Source organism: Strongylocentrotus purpuratus, unplaced genomic scaffold (genome assembly GCF_000002235.5).
Source record: "Strongylocentrotus purpuratus isolate Spur 01 unplaced genomic scaffold, Spur_5.0 spur5_scaffold_11, whole genome shotgun sequence".
Lineage (NCBI taxonomy): Eukaryota > Metazoa > Echinodermata > Echinoidea > Camarodonta > Strongylocentrotidae > Strongylocentrotus > Strongylocentrotus purpuratus.
In genome coordinates, this window is record NW_022145596.1 from 24,908,543 (window position 1) to 24,926,231 (window position 17,689).

The following is a 17,689-nucleotide window of genomic DNA, read 5'->3' on the forward strand; positions in this document are numbered from 1 at the left end:
CCCCCCCACCCCTACAAAAAAAAAATTACCCCAGTAAATTGACAATTTTGGTTGTTAACTATATAGTTATGCATTTACAGTGTATAGTATATTTTTTGTGACAAATGTGAGACCGTCATCACAAGCAATAAAACAATATGAGCCAAATTTTTAAAATTATAACAGCGTGTTTATTTGTCTCGGTTTATTTCATCTTTCATCAATTACCTATACAGTGACAGACAGTGTGAATGGAGATGTCATACAATTTAGTTGAGTAATAAAGCTGCGTCAAACTCTTCATTCCTTGAACATCACCTGAATTCTGTCACTTAATGAATAAATGAAATCATCCTTATTTCAGTACAAAATTCCTATTGCATATCAGTTTATACTTTGGGCAATTCCATTAAAATTTGTTTCATACCAAATATGACTTCAAAAAGCTTGTTCACATATGTTGAATAAACTGTGGCAATTTACCAAAGTTTTTTTCTTCTTTTAAAGGGATAGTTGAGTTCTGTTGCAGAGGGCGCCACACAAAATAATTTTTTTGGTGAGATAATGAAAAACTGAGTGTCAAATATGAAAGAACATACAAGTAAATTGACAAAATCATCTTTGTTTGATCAAAATTGGTTCAGAGACGGCTGAGATATCCATAAATATAATGATTTCTAATACTTGTGTACCACCACAAATATTCGATAATTTGAAAAAGCCGTTGAAAAAACGAAATAGCACCTTTTACGTTGTATTTCAGCCAATGCCAATGTTGGCTTTTATATTACACACAACCAGCCGGCCCATGTATTGTTATTATTAATTAATTAACGGTCACCATATTATTTGGAAAGTGGAGCTGAATTGGTATGATCGTATTAGCTAAATTTCATACATTTTGGGGTCTAAAATTAGCTAGCAATTTTAGGTCCTAAAAGAGCACTATAAATGTCATAGATAAGGTTAAAAGCAATAACCATCCACTTTGAAGACACTTCCGGTCTGAAAACAGAACTCGATTATCCCTTTAAAGCATACTGCACTTAACATACATTTCTGTATGCTACAACACACAGATTTAGGGAGTACACATACATGTAGGACATTTGTTACATACAGCTACTTTTTCCAAACATATTTGCCAATGGCCATTCATAGTAAACAACAAAAGTGCTTTTGGTAAACGGTTAAACATGAACTTTTGTGATGGAGGTTCTTCCCTATATCACAACCATTAGCCAATGACTCAATGGCCATATTAAGAGATTTGTCAATATTGGATGAAATTAATTAATTAAAGACCTAGGTTTCACAGGACACAATAGCATGGACTCACAATGTTACAGAATAGTGGTGATCCTCACTGGATGGAGAGGTTCACATTTGTCATTAGGGACTTTTAGATTTGCACAACAACAACGTGGATTGCTATGATCGACGTCCTTTTAATGCACTGCCTAGAATGGATGTCACACGTATCAGTCCACACAAATCTAAAGGTCCCTATTATGTACATCAGTGGACTAGCTTAGGACAGTCTTCGCTTGGCCTGCTCTTGAGAATAAGGGCTTAACGACTTATGAGTTGTACACTCGATGCTTCAAACATTTGAGAATGAATAAAATATATAGTACACTAAGGGTGCGTTCAAGCGACACCTTTTCACCCTAGATATGCGTTTCAAAGACGTTTACCGGTAATATAAAACACGGTTGCATTGTCGGTTTCAAAATACAAAAATGAAACGCTGAAAAAGATGCGTTTTGTAACATGATTCACTAAAAATCGCTTGAACGTAACAGAGATCTCAATCATGATTCTCTGACGTCATTATCGTGGCCTGCTTCCGCTCAAAACAGCAGTCGACAGTCGACCATAAACACATTCAGAAAGCGCACACCAAAGTTGACCTATACTTCCTGAGTAAAGAGCAGTGACTTGGGCATGAAATGAGCAAGAATTAGCGTTGATGGAAAATCGCTTGAACGATCTCCCGCAGTAACTGTGTTTTGTAACAGCGTTTTGATTTGTGATTCATGTTTATGTTTCTAGCTTCAAAAAATTGCTTGAACGCACCCTAAATCAAATGACTTCAAATTATGGAAAACTGTTCTCAAGAAACCAAAACACTGATACAACTTACCAGATAAAATATTCTAAAATGCATGTACAACTAAAATAAAAGTAATTTTCCACTTCATAGAAAGTGATGCAGACCTTCATGGAATGTAGAGTTCTTTAACAGGAGATTTACCCCACTTGACCACTAACTATTTGTCTTTATTTATAAAAAATGCTCGAACAGTCTTTACTTAGCTGATTATTCTTGTTCCTGCCATTAGTACAATAAAATCATACAGTGAAACTGCTGAAATTTTTTATTACAAGGATATAGGTACCATGTAAATCATCTTGTTAGATTATATCAGGTATCCTCTTATATTAGAGTAAAATTATTTTTTTAAAAGAATATATAGAGCATGGACCAGCAACCTTGTTAAATGCGGTATTTTGTTATATCCAAGGTCTTTATATTGGGCTTCCACTGTAATTTGATATCATTAAAAGTTGTGACTGGTAGGAAAAAATTGGGAATCTGTCAAGGCAAAATTAGAAATACAGACGATTTTGTAGAATTTTAACACAGCATATTTCAGAAAAAAGAGGAGTCTAGGGTTCAAAACAGTAGCTTCAAGACCAAAAAATAGTAATCATTCCTCTAAAATAGGAATAGTTGGCGGACACAAGTCCGGACCATGGCTGAAAGATTAATTTTGACTTTTGGAGTTACTTAAACAGCAGCTTATTTTTATGGAAGAGAACTGGAACCACAGTTACTATATCTTTTCCTCATTCATTTTCCTTGAAGTTATATTAAGGAATTATTATAATGAAAGTAATATTTTCCCTGCTTACATAAATGTATTAATGTCTTCTAAGATAATAAATAGTCATTATCAAGAGTTATCACTAACTTTCAGCTTGTCTATACTATCTGTTACTGTCTTTTCTTCATCATCATCATCCTCTTCTTCCTCCTCTTCCTCCTCATCCTCCTCATCATCGTCATCATAGTCATCATCATCCTCATCATCATAGTTGTCATGTTGATAACTATAACCTACAGACACAGAAATAAAGAGAGAAAGACAAGTATTAGAGAAAGGCATATCAATATAACAGAGAAGAAAAAAAAGTAAAACAAATTAGATAAATATCAAAACAAAACATGACAAATGCCAAAGTGTCTCCAAAATGTCTCCGCCTACATGTAAATTCAGTTAAGATCATGGCTTGAATTATTTTCAGAATATAACAATGAAACAAACATATACTTACAAGCCAATTGATCTTTATGACCTTTGACCTTTGATCTGTAAATCCTAAGATCTGATCACTTGGTTCCCTACAGTGATGCATACTAGTTACATGTCATAAATTTACTGCTAAAATAGCTTAAAGATACTATATCCCTTTTGCAGCCAACATCAAATTCTGTAGAACTTTGCAGGAATTATCAGTATGTCCTATCTGTGAAAATTAAACGTTAGCAGGGTCCTAATATTCAAATTATGCAAGGAACCACGTTTACATGCTAGACTTCACTGTCAGACACTATTGAGTGACTGACTGATTTTTTTTTCTTCTTTGGTAATAACAACATGAGCTGTAAAGGGTACATGAGCAATTGTCTACATCAATAACCCACTTCTTGTAATGGCCAAAATCAAACTGATTGAATCTTTGCGCAGCATAAAACGTACAACCTTTCGGTACAATGGTCTGAAAATCAGGCTATTACTTAATGGCTCTATAGCTCCTTGCATAATTTGAATACATCAATAACCCACTTCTTGTAATGGCCAAAATCAAACTGATTGAATCTTTGCGCAGCATAAAACGTACAACCTTTCGGTACAATGGTCTGAAAATCAGGCTATTACTTAATGGCTCTATAGCTCTTAAGTCTATTCGACAATTAATATTCATTATTTTCCCACTTAAAGACATTTTTTAAGCCCCCCCCCCCCTTTTTGGGGAGAAGTTTTAAATTAGTATTATCTTTCAAATGACGTTGGAATTTAACCTTTTTATTTTGTTTGCCTGTAAATGGGACATAGTACTTTAAAGTAGTGATTGATTTTGTCACAATAAAAACTTTCATGTTAATTGAATTGCTGACCTTTGACATTTTACCTTCTTTTACCCAAAATCTTATCAATTTGTCTCACTTTGGTGATGCAGCTATTGGTATTAGTGTGCATCATCACAGCTCATGGATCAAAACGTACTTGATAAATGTACATGTACATTGTGATAACAGGGCTAAAACCCCAGGATTTCAAGGCAACTGACCATTATGACCATGGACTTTTCACCCCTTTTTACAGACGATCGCAATGCAAACTACAATGGCTATCGCATCCTACCAGATTCCCATCTAAAATCTCTGCAGAGAAAAAGCAATGTAGATAAAATGCCTTGCTTACAGACATAAGTACTGTGCGGGGAATTGAACCCACAACCTCATTGTGAGTAAAGTGTTTAAACCACTAGACTACGACACCTCTGCCTAGTGGTAATTGGAACATAAAAACAGTAATGAAGGATTTCAAGTTGTTATCAAAATAGGTTACAACTGAAGAATTTTTTCACCCAGAAATCTCCTGCAGTGACATTAGGTAGGCAACAGGTACTGACAGAGTGTTGTCTAAAGTTCATGATTTCATAGCAAATGGCTGGCCAAAATACTTAACAGAGTCAGAGTCGGTGGTCAAGCCATACTATGCACGAAGAAATGAGCTATCAGTAGATAGAGTTGTGTTATGTAGGGTGCTAGGGTTGTAGTCCCTGAGAAGTTCAGAGTACAGTTACTAGAAGAGTTAGGTCAACACCTAGGGATGAGTTTGACAAAGAGTCTTGCAAGAAGCTATCTCCGGTGGCCAGGGTTAGATAGAGAGAGTTGTAGCAGGATGTAACAATTGTCACATGGTTGAAAAGAACCCAGCCAAGACACCATTACAGTTTTTGAGCGTCATGTAACGCCTGGCTGGAATGCTCCCCAGGGAGTGGAGATTGTGCACACATTGTGTGCGGGCAAGCACTGAATCTAATGACCGGGGTAATAGTATATTTGTAAAGCGCTTAGAGACATTTGTATTAAGCGCTTTATAAAAATTAAATATTGTTATTATTTTTACATCCTTTGATCAAAATTGGTTACAACTGAAGAATTCTTTACCTCCTCCACCTCCACCTCCACCTCCTGATTCAAGCTTTGCCCAGAATGCCTCATACCCCGAAGCTCCGCTCCCTCCGCCCCCTCCTCTGTCATCATCATCATCATCATCATCATCTGAATTTGGATTGCGCTGCCTTCCAAAGTCAACCTTACGGACTGCAAAATAAAATACATAGTCAACAATATGAATAAGAATGCGTTTCTATAATACTTTTGCGAATGTGTAAATTCATCCCTTAAGTCATGTGACCTTTAAAGGTAATACAAAGTTTTGGTGTGAGGTCATGAATTCGGTTCAAATGAACACATTGGAAGCATATGAAATTTTACAATATTCAATGATCGTTGTCGCAGTTGGAATCGAGTCTAAAGTGATGAAATTGTACATGATAAACTCTTTATGTTGTATAGTTCCAGACCTGCCAACCTCTGGAGTTCAAAAACTGTATTCTTTAATCCCAAAAGTGGTATTTTACTGACAAAAGTTGTATTCTTAAAAATAAACACGGACCGTTACGCGGATGAATGCCTCTTACAATTCCTACACACAGGAAGAAATTTTTGTATGGATCATTGGTTGAATATGCATGATTTCGTCACGACTGTTGTGTTCAATGAACCAATGAACATCCCCAAACTGCAGATGTGAGATGCTTTACATGACAGAATGGGCATTTTGCCATTGAAAATGGCACACACACATTCAAAATACAAAAATAATAAATTGTTTTTTGTATTTTTTAAAATTTTATTGAGGAAAATCATACTGTCGTATTTGCTCCTAAAAATCGTACGAAATATGACTAAATCGTACTGGTTGTCAGGTCTATAGTTTGCTCTCAAAACTGATATTATTTTAGCTTGAAAACAATCTTTTTTCACTACAATCGACTGAATTGCTATTCCCGTTTGGAAATTATATATCAGAACTGCATATTCTGAGATTTTCATGGTCGCAGCTACCATGGAATAGTCTTAGGCGCTATTTGAAATATTTGAAACTTACAGGGAGCACCAGTAAATATTTGATTATTTAATTCCTCAAAAGCAGAAGTGTTTTAGGGGCTAAATTTTCTAGTGCTTATAAAACATCCACAGGGGCATCCAAATATATCACAAATTTAAAGAACTACTATCCATCCAATTTTCAAAATTTCCCAAAACTTTGCATTACCTTTAACATCTGACCTCATGGACCAAAATGCTTATCCTTTAGTTCCTGTTGTGTATTTAAATACTTGAGCCCAGTCTGGTCGACATTGGTTCATTTTTTGTTTAATTATCAGAGTAATAAGATATCGTTTGGGATTTTGTATCACCTGTGACCTTTGACCTCTTACAACTTAAATCAAATTAGTTCACCCCTGCATGCTCATAAAAACTTCAATTCAAATTTGGTTTGGATTCCTTCAATGCTTTTCAGTAACGTAGTAACAACACATTTTAATGGTATTGTAGAACATTTTTATGATCATGTGACCTCTGACCTTTGAGATTTTACACCCAAAATATACTCAATTCATCAAGTTATTGCGATGACAAAAAGCGTGACAGACGAACAGACGACTCAAAAACCTTTTAAAATGCTTCAGGCACTACCTTCGGTGCAAATCAAAATATGTGGGTTTAACATTTTTTAGCTGCTTGCAACTTTTGACCTCCATGTATAATCACTACAATCTGAAAGTTATAAGAGATGGAGATACCAAGTGCATACCTGCCAACATTTGAAAATGAGAATTTTTAGCACGGTATGCCTTCGAAAATTAGAAATCTGTACCCTTAACAGACGTTCGCACATGCAGCGGCAGTGTAACTGGCAAAACGCGGTAAATCTGTGCAAAAAAGTGAATACAAATTCGCTGTTCGATAATGCAGCCCTTCAACGCACGCAATGCGTGAATTTTGACATCGTGGCATATGATAAAACAAGCTTAATTTGGCTTCAGCAACAAAAAAAAAAAAAAAAAAAAAAAAAAAAAAAAAAAAAAAAAAAAAAAAAAAAAAAAAAAAAAATCGAAATTTTGAAAATCCGGGAGGGTTGGCAGGTATGCAAGTGCAGTAATTTAATTTTGAGCACTGTGATGTTTTTAAAGCAGTTTATCACCCCACGACTGAATGGGCACAACTATGATAGAAGTGAGACTTCAAGATGGAACTTACTAGACATGGCGAGGTCCTTGGTTTCCTTGGTCTCATAACCACACTTTGGGCAAGGAAAGGCCTGATTCCTGATATACTTGATACCTTTTCTTTTAACATGGTCATCACAGAAGCAGATCTATCACAAACAAAGTCAAAACAACATTAATATCAATATGTATAAGTCATATAACTGTCTTGTCATGTTTTGTGCTGAAAGCCGGAGGACCGTACCTGCTCATAGACTTTTTCTTATAGAGTCTTGACGCCCTTCTGGCTTTCGGCACACGACACCATGTTTTTGTCTTATGTTTTATGTATTACATGTTATACCAATGGAAAACAAATTTCTGTATATTATGGACAATAAAATCTTGAATCTTGAATCTTCATATACCAAATCTGCAAATGCTCTTGCAATGTCTCAAAAAATCAGATCACTGGCACATTGTTTGTATAGCGTGTGGTGGCTTACAATTCAAAGAAAGTATTTTTGTTCTTTCCATAAACATGGCTCTTTTGTAAATTGATTATTTCATGGTATAATAGTGAACCACTCAAATATTGTCAATAGGAACATACTCTCATTTTGATAGACTGGTTTACTTACATAATATTTGTATGCATACTTTTTTAATCAAATGTTGTTCTTGACAATCTGAAAGCTTGCCCAACAAAGCGACAAATAATATATGCATACTAGATTCCAAGTATTGTAGTTAATTCATTAATAACAGGTTAATGAAATAACTCGTCACTAGGTCCCCAGGAATGAAACATCCATAAATTTAAATGTTAGTAAACCGGTCTTTTGTCTAAGAAAAGAACAACAAATGAGGAACAAAACAAAACAAAAAAATTAATGTTACACAACAACGCACCTTTGGCTCATAAGAACAATGTGCATAACACCCCGATACTACAACAAAAGTTACAGATTTGAAGGGGCTGTAGCATGGTAAATATTGGTTTGCGCCATCTATGTCTTCTTTTTGCACATAGATGAATGGACTTGATTTATTAGGTCAGCTCGCTCAAGCGTTCGCGAAACGGACTGAAGTTCTCCTCACGCTTCGGTTTTGCGTATGTTGCACGCACCTGAATACGTAGGCGTCATCCATAGTCGTATTATACCCGATTTTCCCTGAGTGGGCCTCGGGAAAGATGCAGTCTTGTCATGCTACAGCCCCTTTAATACATATTTTTGTCGGTAATACCGTTGTTTTTCTTACCTTGCATTTCAAGCAAGAATATTGTCCTAGCCTATTACACGAGCCACCTGTTAACAAAAACAAAAACAAACAATCACAATTGAACATTAAATGCAAAAAAAAATGATAGGACTAGCAGTTTTTTAAGGTATGGGGGAAACGAAAATGAACTATATCCAAGCAACTACACACTGTCGACAAGATTAAAACTGGTCCAAAATCAACTCAGTTAATCCTTGCATACGCAAACATACTTCATCCATGAAGTTTGAACTGCTTCAACGCGTGTTAGTTTACTTTTGTGACCGTGTGACCTTTGACACCCAAAATCTAATCCCTTCATCCTTGCACACTCATTATTATTTCTTTTCTAAAATACTTATTTTTCCAGGAACCTATAGTATACCAGCACTGCTTTTTAATAGGTTCCTAACATTCTACTTAATCTACTATAAGAATTGAGAATCATTGAGACGTGCTCTTTTATACTACATGTATTGTATAGTTTCTGATTTTAATTGTATGTCTATATTTTTTGTAAAATGTGGAACAATAAAAACTTGATAAAAAATATACATAAATAAAAAAGAAAAGAAAAAAGAGCTGTTTGAATTGCTTGACTGGTGCCTACAGAGTGCAGACTCACATTTGTAGCTTTCTGACTCGAGCTTTTGACAGCTGGCTTGGTGCTCAAATTGGTCGTCTTCACAGAGAAATCCCCTACAGAAAGCACACTGGAAAATGCGTCCACCTGGTTAAAAATTATACAATGGTTATTATTATTTCAAACTAAATACTGCCTTGTGTCTGGAAAAAAATGAACGCAAACTTTAGTCAATGAAATGAAAGAATATAATTCAGAGAAACCACAACCTTTCACTGTTAGCAATGTACTCTCTGCATTGAGATGTGTAGATGCAGTCAAGGATAGGTTAAATCACTTAAAGAAATATACAAATGCTGTCCAATATATTTGCCATTCTGCCAGCAGAATGATGATTTATTTTTACACATGATCTCGGCAAAAAGTGACTTTATTTTGTTTAATTCTTATGAATCATTCCTTGTATTCTTATGATTTATTCCTTGAATCCTTGTATTCTTATGAATCTTCCTTTGTATTCTTACCATTTGTAAGTGTAACATGAATCTGAACAAAATCATATGTCATCTTAATGATTTTCATTCCTACAAAATCCAATGAAGTCATATATATTGATAACTAGAGGCATACACTCACTTTACATAAAAACTCAAATTAAGTATCGCACTTGTCTTATCTTGAGGAACAGGAGGCACGATGGCTCAGTGGTAGAGCAGTTGGTCTTCTAACCAGATTCAAATTATATGTGCTTGTCCTCTTTGGTATTTAAGGCATTAATCCTCATTTCCAAGTCCCTTGGAGAGGACTTAGAGCCGTTGGTACCCTGGTTTCTTTTTATTTAAGGCATTAATCCTCATTTCCAAGTCCCTTGGAGAGGACTTAAAGCCGTTGGTACCCTGGTTTCTTTTCTTATGCCTTGGACCCAAGTCCAACTTTGGTTCCATGCTCGCTCATTTCTATGCAAGTGCATACAGGTGCGTCGACTAGTGTACAAGCCACTTTTATAATATAACTTTTAAAAGGTTTGCACTTGATTACTATAACATTTCAAGCAGATGCTAGATTTACATACTGCATAACAACATGGATCTCCTCAAATTCAAAGCAAAATATTTGTGTTGACTGGTCCTCTTTGAGGTTGTCATACAATGTAATCTACATAGTACGCTCACCATGTTCCCAGACCCCTCGGTCACATTCCAGGCAAACAGAGTCGATGAGCGGACACTCGCAACCATGAACGGCCAAACATTTCCTTCCGTGACATATAAACGCTTCGCAGTGATCACATACTGCACCCTGGTGGGGAGGGGGGGGGGGATGTGGGTGAAAGGAAGAGAAATGAAATTGAATGAGGAATCATGCGACTTTCATTCTACCTACCTTGGAATACATGTATGTCAGGCACTTTTCGCCACTGTGAATAACAGGCTAATTTACATGTCCTGATATGTGGATTGCATCAGAAGAATGGCAGTAAATCTCGAGTATGATTAATGACTACTCTTTTCTTAATACTGTTTACGGAGTAATATCTATTATTAGTGTATTGTTCTGTTTAGTTGAGCCGAGATTACAAGTTACAACTTCAATAGATTGTAATACATGTACTTTTATCAATCTTACAGAAAAATGTTATATGTTACAGTTCGTAGTATAGTGCAGTTTGTTATACTCTTTGTAAGATTTGTTGTTATTATACTCATGTTTATATTCCGCTCTTTTCCCTATATATCTACAGTGTATGTAACATATGTTTTATGGACCTCTGCCCTGTGCAACTGGGTCTGAAATAAAGTTCTGAATTGAATTATATTAAACATACAGCGTGTTTCTATCTAAAGCCATTATCCGGTTAATGGCCGATAAGGGATAGATTTTTCCTAAAAGAAACACACTTTCTCTGGCATTATCCTGAAAATGCCGGGAGAGCTTTTCCGTGTTCACCGGCAAAATTATCCTTCTTTTAGAAGGATAACGCAGGGGAAGCTAACTGGATAACGTAGGTAGAAAGACACCCCGTTCCGATTGAGTGCACATACCGGGGAGAAACCGGAAATAGGAGTGATCGTGTGATCAGAATATTTTACCCCGACGCCCGCGACACTACAACCCCGGGTTGACCTAGCAGTCCCACAATACTTTGAGATGACCTAATTAGCCAGAGTTCGATGAACTTTTTCACAGCCTTTTTTCTGGCTAGATCGGAATGCGCGTAGATAGAAAGTGCCCTTACCTGGCATTATACGCTTATTTCTTCAACCGGATAAATTTAGTATAACTAATAGAAACACGCTGATATTCTGAGTTGTGAAATCACAATTTCAAAAGCTCTAAACAGGCACAGAGACTTTACATCACAAAGTGACATTTGCTATAAATGTACATAACAGAATATCGTATTTATTATCAATACCAATGTAAAGGCTTCAATAAATTAGAAATTCCCAAACATAGCCACTTTCTAACTTTTATAGCTATATTCATACTTCCCAAATTCCCACTGTGAAATATGGTAATAGAAATTAGGGCATGCCACTTACCACCATAGCTAAGCCTGTTGTAAATCGACCTGCGTGCTTAATGATGCAGTCACCTGTCTTCATCATGCACTTCATCTTCCCTGCCAAAAACAAAATGATTTAAATTCAAGTTTAACAAATGTCAAGAACAAATCACATAAAACAAAAGTACAAAACACAACAACAGCAACAAAATGATTCTGGTGGAGATGACCTATGATTCTGAATATGTGGATGGTTATACATAACAACAAACAAGTACACCTGTAGATAAATATGATAAACTTTTAAAATGCAAAGCAATTAAGGAAATCCTGTGAGTAAAATTCAAATTTTTATCCAGCATATCCGAAATAAATAAAACTTGCTGGAAAAAAAACACACAACTCTCATTTGCACATAGTGACCTGTGTTAAGTACATGGTGTCAGGCCTACTTATCTGGATTTCCTTATCTTTCTATACTCATTACTCAGCCCCTATACATTTTCTACCAAAATCGTTTGGCACATGTCATTTATTTGTAATCTTGAACATTCAGTGTAAGTTTTATTTGATTCTGTGAGAATTTATTTTCTATCATTACCAGAACTCAAGCTTATCTTTAAAGATACTTTGTCCCATTTGCAGCCAACATCAAATTCAGTAGAACTTTGCAGGAATTATGAATATGTCATGTATGTCCTATCTGTGAAATTTAAACGTTAGCAGTGTCCTAATATTCAAATTATGCAAGGAAACCATTATTTGCTAGACTTCACTGTAAGACACTATCGAGTGACCGACTGACTTTTTTCTTTCTTTGGTAATAACATACATAAAATGAGCTGTAAAGGGAACATGAGCATTTGTCTACATTAATAACCCACTTCTTGTAATGGCCAAAATTAAACTGATTGAATCTTTGCACAGCACAAAACGTACGACCATTCGGTACAATGGTCTGAAAATCAGACTATTACTTACTGTCTTGGTAGCACTTATTAAAGTAGATTCGACAACTAATAATGCCTTCATGTATGTTTAAATAGTTTGTCGTTGATCTATAACCATTCTTCCTCTTGAAGTAAATTATCATAGTTTGAATGGGTGATTATTTCAATCGTAATATTATGACTGAAAAATGGATTCGGTCTTATTGCATTGCACATCTTTACAGTAAAAGGCCAGTTATGAGAAACGCCGAGCTTGACCAAAATACTTTAGCACCCAAATGTGCATGTTTGTCATTGTTTACGGCCTGTTTATACTTGAAAGTCAAATCTCAGCCCACAATGCACTTTCCTGAACTCTCCTGTATGTATGGACCCATCTCAAAATGAGTTTTTAGAAATGTGCAGTGTTGATACCAAAGACACAACTAGGACCCAATGCTACTCACCACATTGTGCACAAACAGGAAGCTTTTGAACATGCTTGCAGAAGTAACAGAAGGCTCTATTCTTTTGCTTTCTATGTAAAGAAAAAATCGGGAAAAATAAAAAAAATCGGGAAACCGATTTAAATCGGGTTTTTATCAGGCCTGAAATTAATTTCTCTTACTTAATTAAGTTTACTTAATGTTTTAAGAAATTTTGCAGAGCTTTAATAAAATGTCTTCAAAGACGCCCATATCATGTACCTGTAGGTAGTAAAAAAAACCTCTGGTATCTTTTTATTAGAAAATGAAGTTTAACATCAATTAAGCAACAGACAACTTTGATTCGCCCATTTTGGAACCTCCTTACAGGGACTGTACATTCCTCTGTTGAGATACACAAAATGGCTGTTGCTTGGAAAGGCACCTTTACATTTGAACAAAAAGTCATTTTTTACTTCTAAAAACGATTCATGTAACTCTTAATTCACTGCATAAAGAAGCCCTCAACTGCATTGTTTGGAGTGTATACATCATACATGTGTGTACATATGTCACAAATACATTCTGTGTGTGACAAAAGACGACTGTGGCAGTCCATTGATTGGTTGACTAAAGCAGTTCAAGAGCTAACCCTATTTTAACTGGGCTATTTCAGACCAGGTTTTTACTGGGGGGGGGGGGTCAATTTGACCCCCCCCCCCCCCAAAGATCTCGGCCGTTTCACCGCCGATCGCCGCGAAAATTTGCATGCATGTCAAGTGAAGTGTATAGAATACTATGGTAATTTCAAAGTTTTGAAAAATTCACTCATTTGCATATTTATGGTAATTTATGCAAATAAGGTCATCAAATTCACATTTCTGCCCATAAATCATAGATTATTCATGTTTACATATTCTTTTTCACTACATATATATATTAGAACATTTGAAATAATAGTACAGAAAAAATTGAAAGGGCCAGGTTATTCCATATGTTATCTCTTTTTTTTATAATTTCTTATGTATTTCATTGTTTTTTTAACTTATGTATTTTATTGTTTTTGTTGTTTTATTTCATTTATAGCTACAATTCAACTATTTTGAACCCAAAACAAACATCTAAACTTTAAACAAGACTGAATAACCAATGTTATATCGATTTTTAGGAAAAATGACTTTTACATGTTTTGTACACAAATCACGAAAATGAGCGATTTTCGGGCTGACATGCAAAGACAAAAGGTCACGTGACCTTGTAACCGTAGGTCGATTTTCGAAAAAAAATCATTTTTAAAGATGCGTAAGACTCGAAAGTAAAAAGTCATGAAAGGAAAATTTTATATCTGCCGCGGTTTCGGAGTAGTCGCGAAATTTCTACAGGGGGTTAAGGCTTGATTTTATGATCATCACGAATACTATATATCATCAGCATACAATAATTCAAACAATTTACTGTTTTAGGAATTTTCAATTTACAGAGTTTCATTTTGGCCAAACATGTATGTAAATGGTGGGGATTACCCTAATCTGCCTGGAATAAGTAATCTATCAACAAAAATCAAATAGTACTCACCTGTGACAGGTGTCACATTCCTGAATTGAAATAAATGGAAAATAAATAAAACTTATTATTATCAATAATTACTGAATATTTAGCGTCTCCTGTGCCTGAGAGGGGAGAAGCAAGCCAACTGTAACCCTTGGGTTTATCCTCCTGGTGTAACAAATTGGGATGTGCAAGTACACAACTGCACTTGGGTTTCCCCCCTCTCTATTATGAATGGAGCAGTGGAGACTATCCTTTACACTGGGCCTCAATTTAAAGTCCTATGTATTAGCCTGCCTCTATGAAACAGCGGAGGGCCATGTTAACACACAACTCAGGCTTCAGTCATTCACACTGGTTTGATTTGAACTCGAGATCTTCGGTTCCCCAAACAGAAGTTTTATTGACTGAGCCAACTAGCCTCATATGTAAGATAGATAAAAGCTAGGTGGGCTAGTCCATTAATTTGTTCATTTATAGTTATTCCAAAGATAATACATAATAATAACTGTTAATAACTGATTCAGAAGTTGGATAATCACAGAAGCAAGGCTCTGTATAAAGAGTTAACGATGGTTCCATATTGCAGTTTATTGTTTTCATGAAACCCAGTGTAAATGAAGAAAAACTGGATCAAGATCCACAAGGTTAAAATCTTGTTTGAGGTTGAATAGTGACCCAACTTTTCCTCAGGGGAAAAAAAGGCTCTAGGCATTATTTCCTAAAAGATACAGCATGATTTCTGAAGCAGGAATGTTGGTGTGATTATGAATACAATGACAAACCAGTCTGTAGGATTTAGAATAGTGATTCTGTTAGGTTCTTGGTAGGAATTTAGGAATTCCTAGAAGTTAGTACATGGGCAGTTGTCCATGTGTTGTAGAACCAGCTGAATACATAAATAAAGTGTGGTTACTGTGGTAATCATGATATAAAAAGACAATTCTCCTTGATGTGATTACCTTTAATACTTAACTAAGCCTGCAATATAATTAATTAAAGAAGATTAATTATTATATATTTTAATTCCCCTTCTTCTTTCTCACACTCAGTAGAAATCATTGAAAGCATCAATGCCACGGTATTGGAAATCAGAAATTCCAACCTCAGATCAATGGACAAATATTCCTCAATTAGGGTGACACAATGAAACAGTTCAAAAACTGAGGCCCCCTCCCAATATCATACATTTCTCAGTTTTACACCGTTATCATTTTACCATGGTAAAGTTACAAGGCCATTCCACCACGCTCCTGGCTTCTGTTCCTGATCGGATTCCTTTCTGTCGAAGCTTCTGCCTCTCGGCCTTTTTGCGAGCACCAGTCTTCTTCTTCGGCATTCTCACTCGATCTCAAGCTGTGATCAATCAAAGAATCCAATGGAATTTTGATTAAACTGGATTTTGCTTCCACATGTCCATTTTTTAAACATATAAATCATGACAAATATGTGTCAAGTCATAATCGTGGCAATAAACAAATATACAAAGAAAACAGAAACATGTAGATATAAATGTGGTCAGTATAGGGGCGCTGGTCCGAGAATGTTGACCGTCCACATAAACAAGGATATCCTCGTACAATTGTATACCATACCGACGGTGGGGTGCGCGTGTGTTTAGTTAGCGGCCGTAAACTAAAATTACAGTAGCTAACTTAACACACGCACGCATCCTACCGTTGGGAGTTGGAACGGTATGTTGTGCTGCAGTTTGCCATGAGAAAGTGCATATTATAAGTCTTTGTTTCTAGGAAAAATACTCCAAAAAAGATAAGAAAATTGACACGAAACAGGTAACAAACATGTCACATTTTAAATAATGACCTTTATTTGGACATTTGATGAATATTTAGAAAGTCTACTTAATTTTTGGTAGGCCTATGTATTAGTAGGATATCTCCACGCCGGAGATACGGGTCAAAGTTTGGATATATAGACTTCCGACTAGCGCCCCGATTTTGAGTGAAATCAGCTCAGTTGAGTTTTGTAATAATGGTGTTTGAAATGTTGAAAATCAATTAAACAGTTTTTAATACACAGCCAGGATAGTAATGCAGCTATGTGTGGGCATGCATAGCTAGGCTAGATTTCTAGGTCTTTTAAGAACTAGACTAGACTAAACCACTCCAGCAAGGCATCGATCTAGAGAGTCAATGCTTATGGGTATTGACCTTTAGCACTGCACTACGTGTTAATAGGCAGCAATTGAATACATGAATAGTCAATACACTCACAACACACAGATGCACACAATTATGCCGATGCGGCTGATCGGCAAGTTTGACAGTGGACTCACAATTTTAATCTTTAAATTAATCTTTCTAACATCGGAAAGTTGAAAAGTTGTATTTTACTGCTATTTAGCTGTCATCAATCGTCACTAAAGTACCGATTTTGGGCAAAATCAGTTGAGTTTTGTACAGTGGTGTTTCAAATGTTGAGAATCGATAGCACATCTTTTAATACACAGCCAGGATAGTAATGCACCTAGGCTAGATCTATGTCAGATGTGTGGACTAAACTTAGTTTAGTAGGTCTACGAAATATCAAATTAAATCTAGGTCTAGTCTACCGTTTAAAACTTTCTCACATTATTTCCTTGTAAACTTTCCGTGCAAGCTGGTGACAGGGTCTCCAAAATTCTGAATCAAAGTTCAGTAAATCCCTGAATTCAATAAAACAAAACCTAAAACGTGGCCAATTTCTTCAAAATAGAAGTCGCATGAAACTGCACCTAGCGCCTCTATCTATCTATCTATCTATCAGGAAATCAACGGTGTCTTCAAAAAAAAAAAAAAAAATTGTTGCATGATAATATGTGCATAATAAAACCTTCACTTGCCCACCTACGATTTCTATAAACATGATCATCCATCATTTCATGGCATTTCATTTCATTTATTTCTCCTCAAGAGATCAACAGATAAAAATACATATACAAACAGACAAAATGTATGACAATACATAAGATGAATTGTAAAAAGTGAGGAAGGCAGTGGCCAAAAAGGAAACAGGCAAGATATACAATATGTATCAGTAACATAATAAAAAAGGAACACAAAATAAGATTAGAAATGAAGTAACTAACCTAATTAAAAAA

General features: G+C 35.7%; 1 protein-coding gene across 2 annotated transcripts; it reads right to left on the reverse strand.

Moving 5' to 3' along the window:
* Nucleotides 1-845: 845 nt before the first annotated feature.
* On the reverse strand, nt 846-17,349 carry LOC579935 (zinc finger protein 330 homolog). Of its 2 annotated transcripts, none has more exons than XM_030980952.1 (11): nt 17,180-17,349; nt 15,809-15,945; nt 14,617-14,636; nt 13,084-13,154; nt 11,725-11,804; nt 10,354-10,480; nt 9,224-9,328; nt 8,599-8,645; nt 7,388-7,505; nt 5,233-5,380; nt 846-3,105 (listed from the first exon to the last, which is right to left on the reverse strand). In XM_030980952.1, exons 2-11 carry the CDS (start codon nt 15,926-15,928, stop codon nt 2,940-2,942), a joined length of 1,002 nt encoding a protein of 333 aa, XP_030836812.1. In that variant the 5' UTR covers nt 15,929-15,945; nt 17,180-17,349; the 3' UTR covers nt 846-2,939. The 2 variants fall into 2 exon arrangements, with proteins under 2 accessions (XP_030836812.1, XP_030836811.1); XM_030980951.1 differs by having other exon boundaries at nt 846-3,103; nt 5,225-5,380.
* Nucleotides 17,350-17,689: the final 340 nt, after the last annotated feature.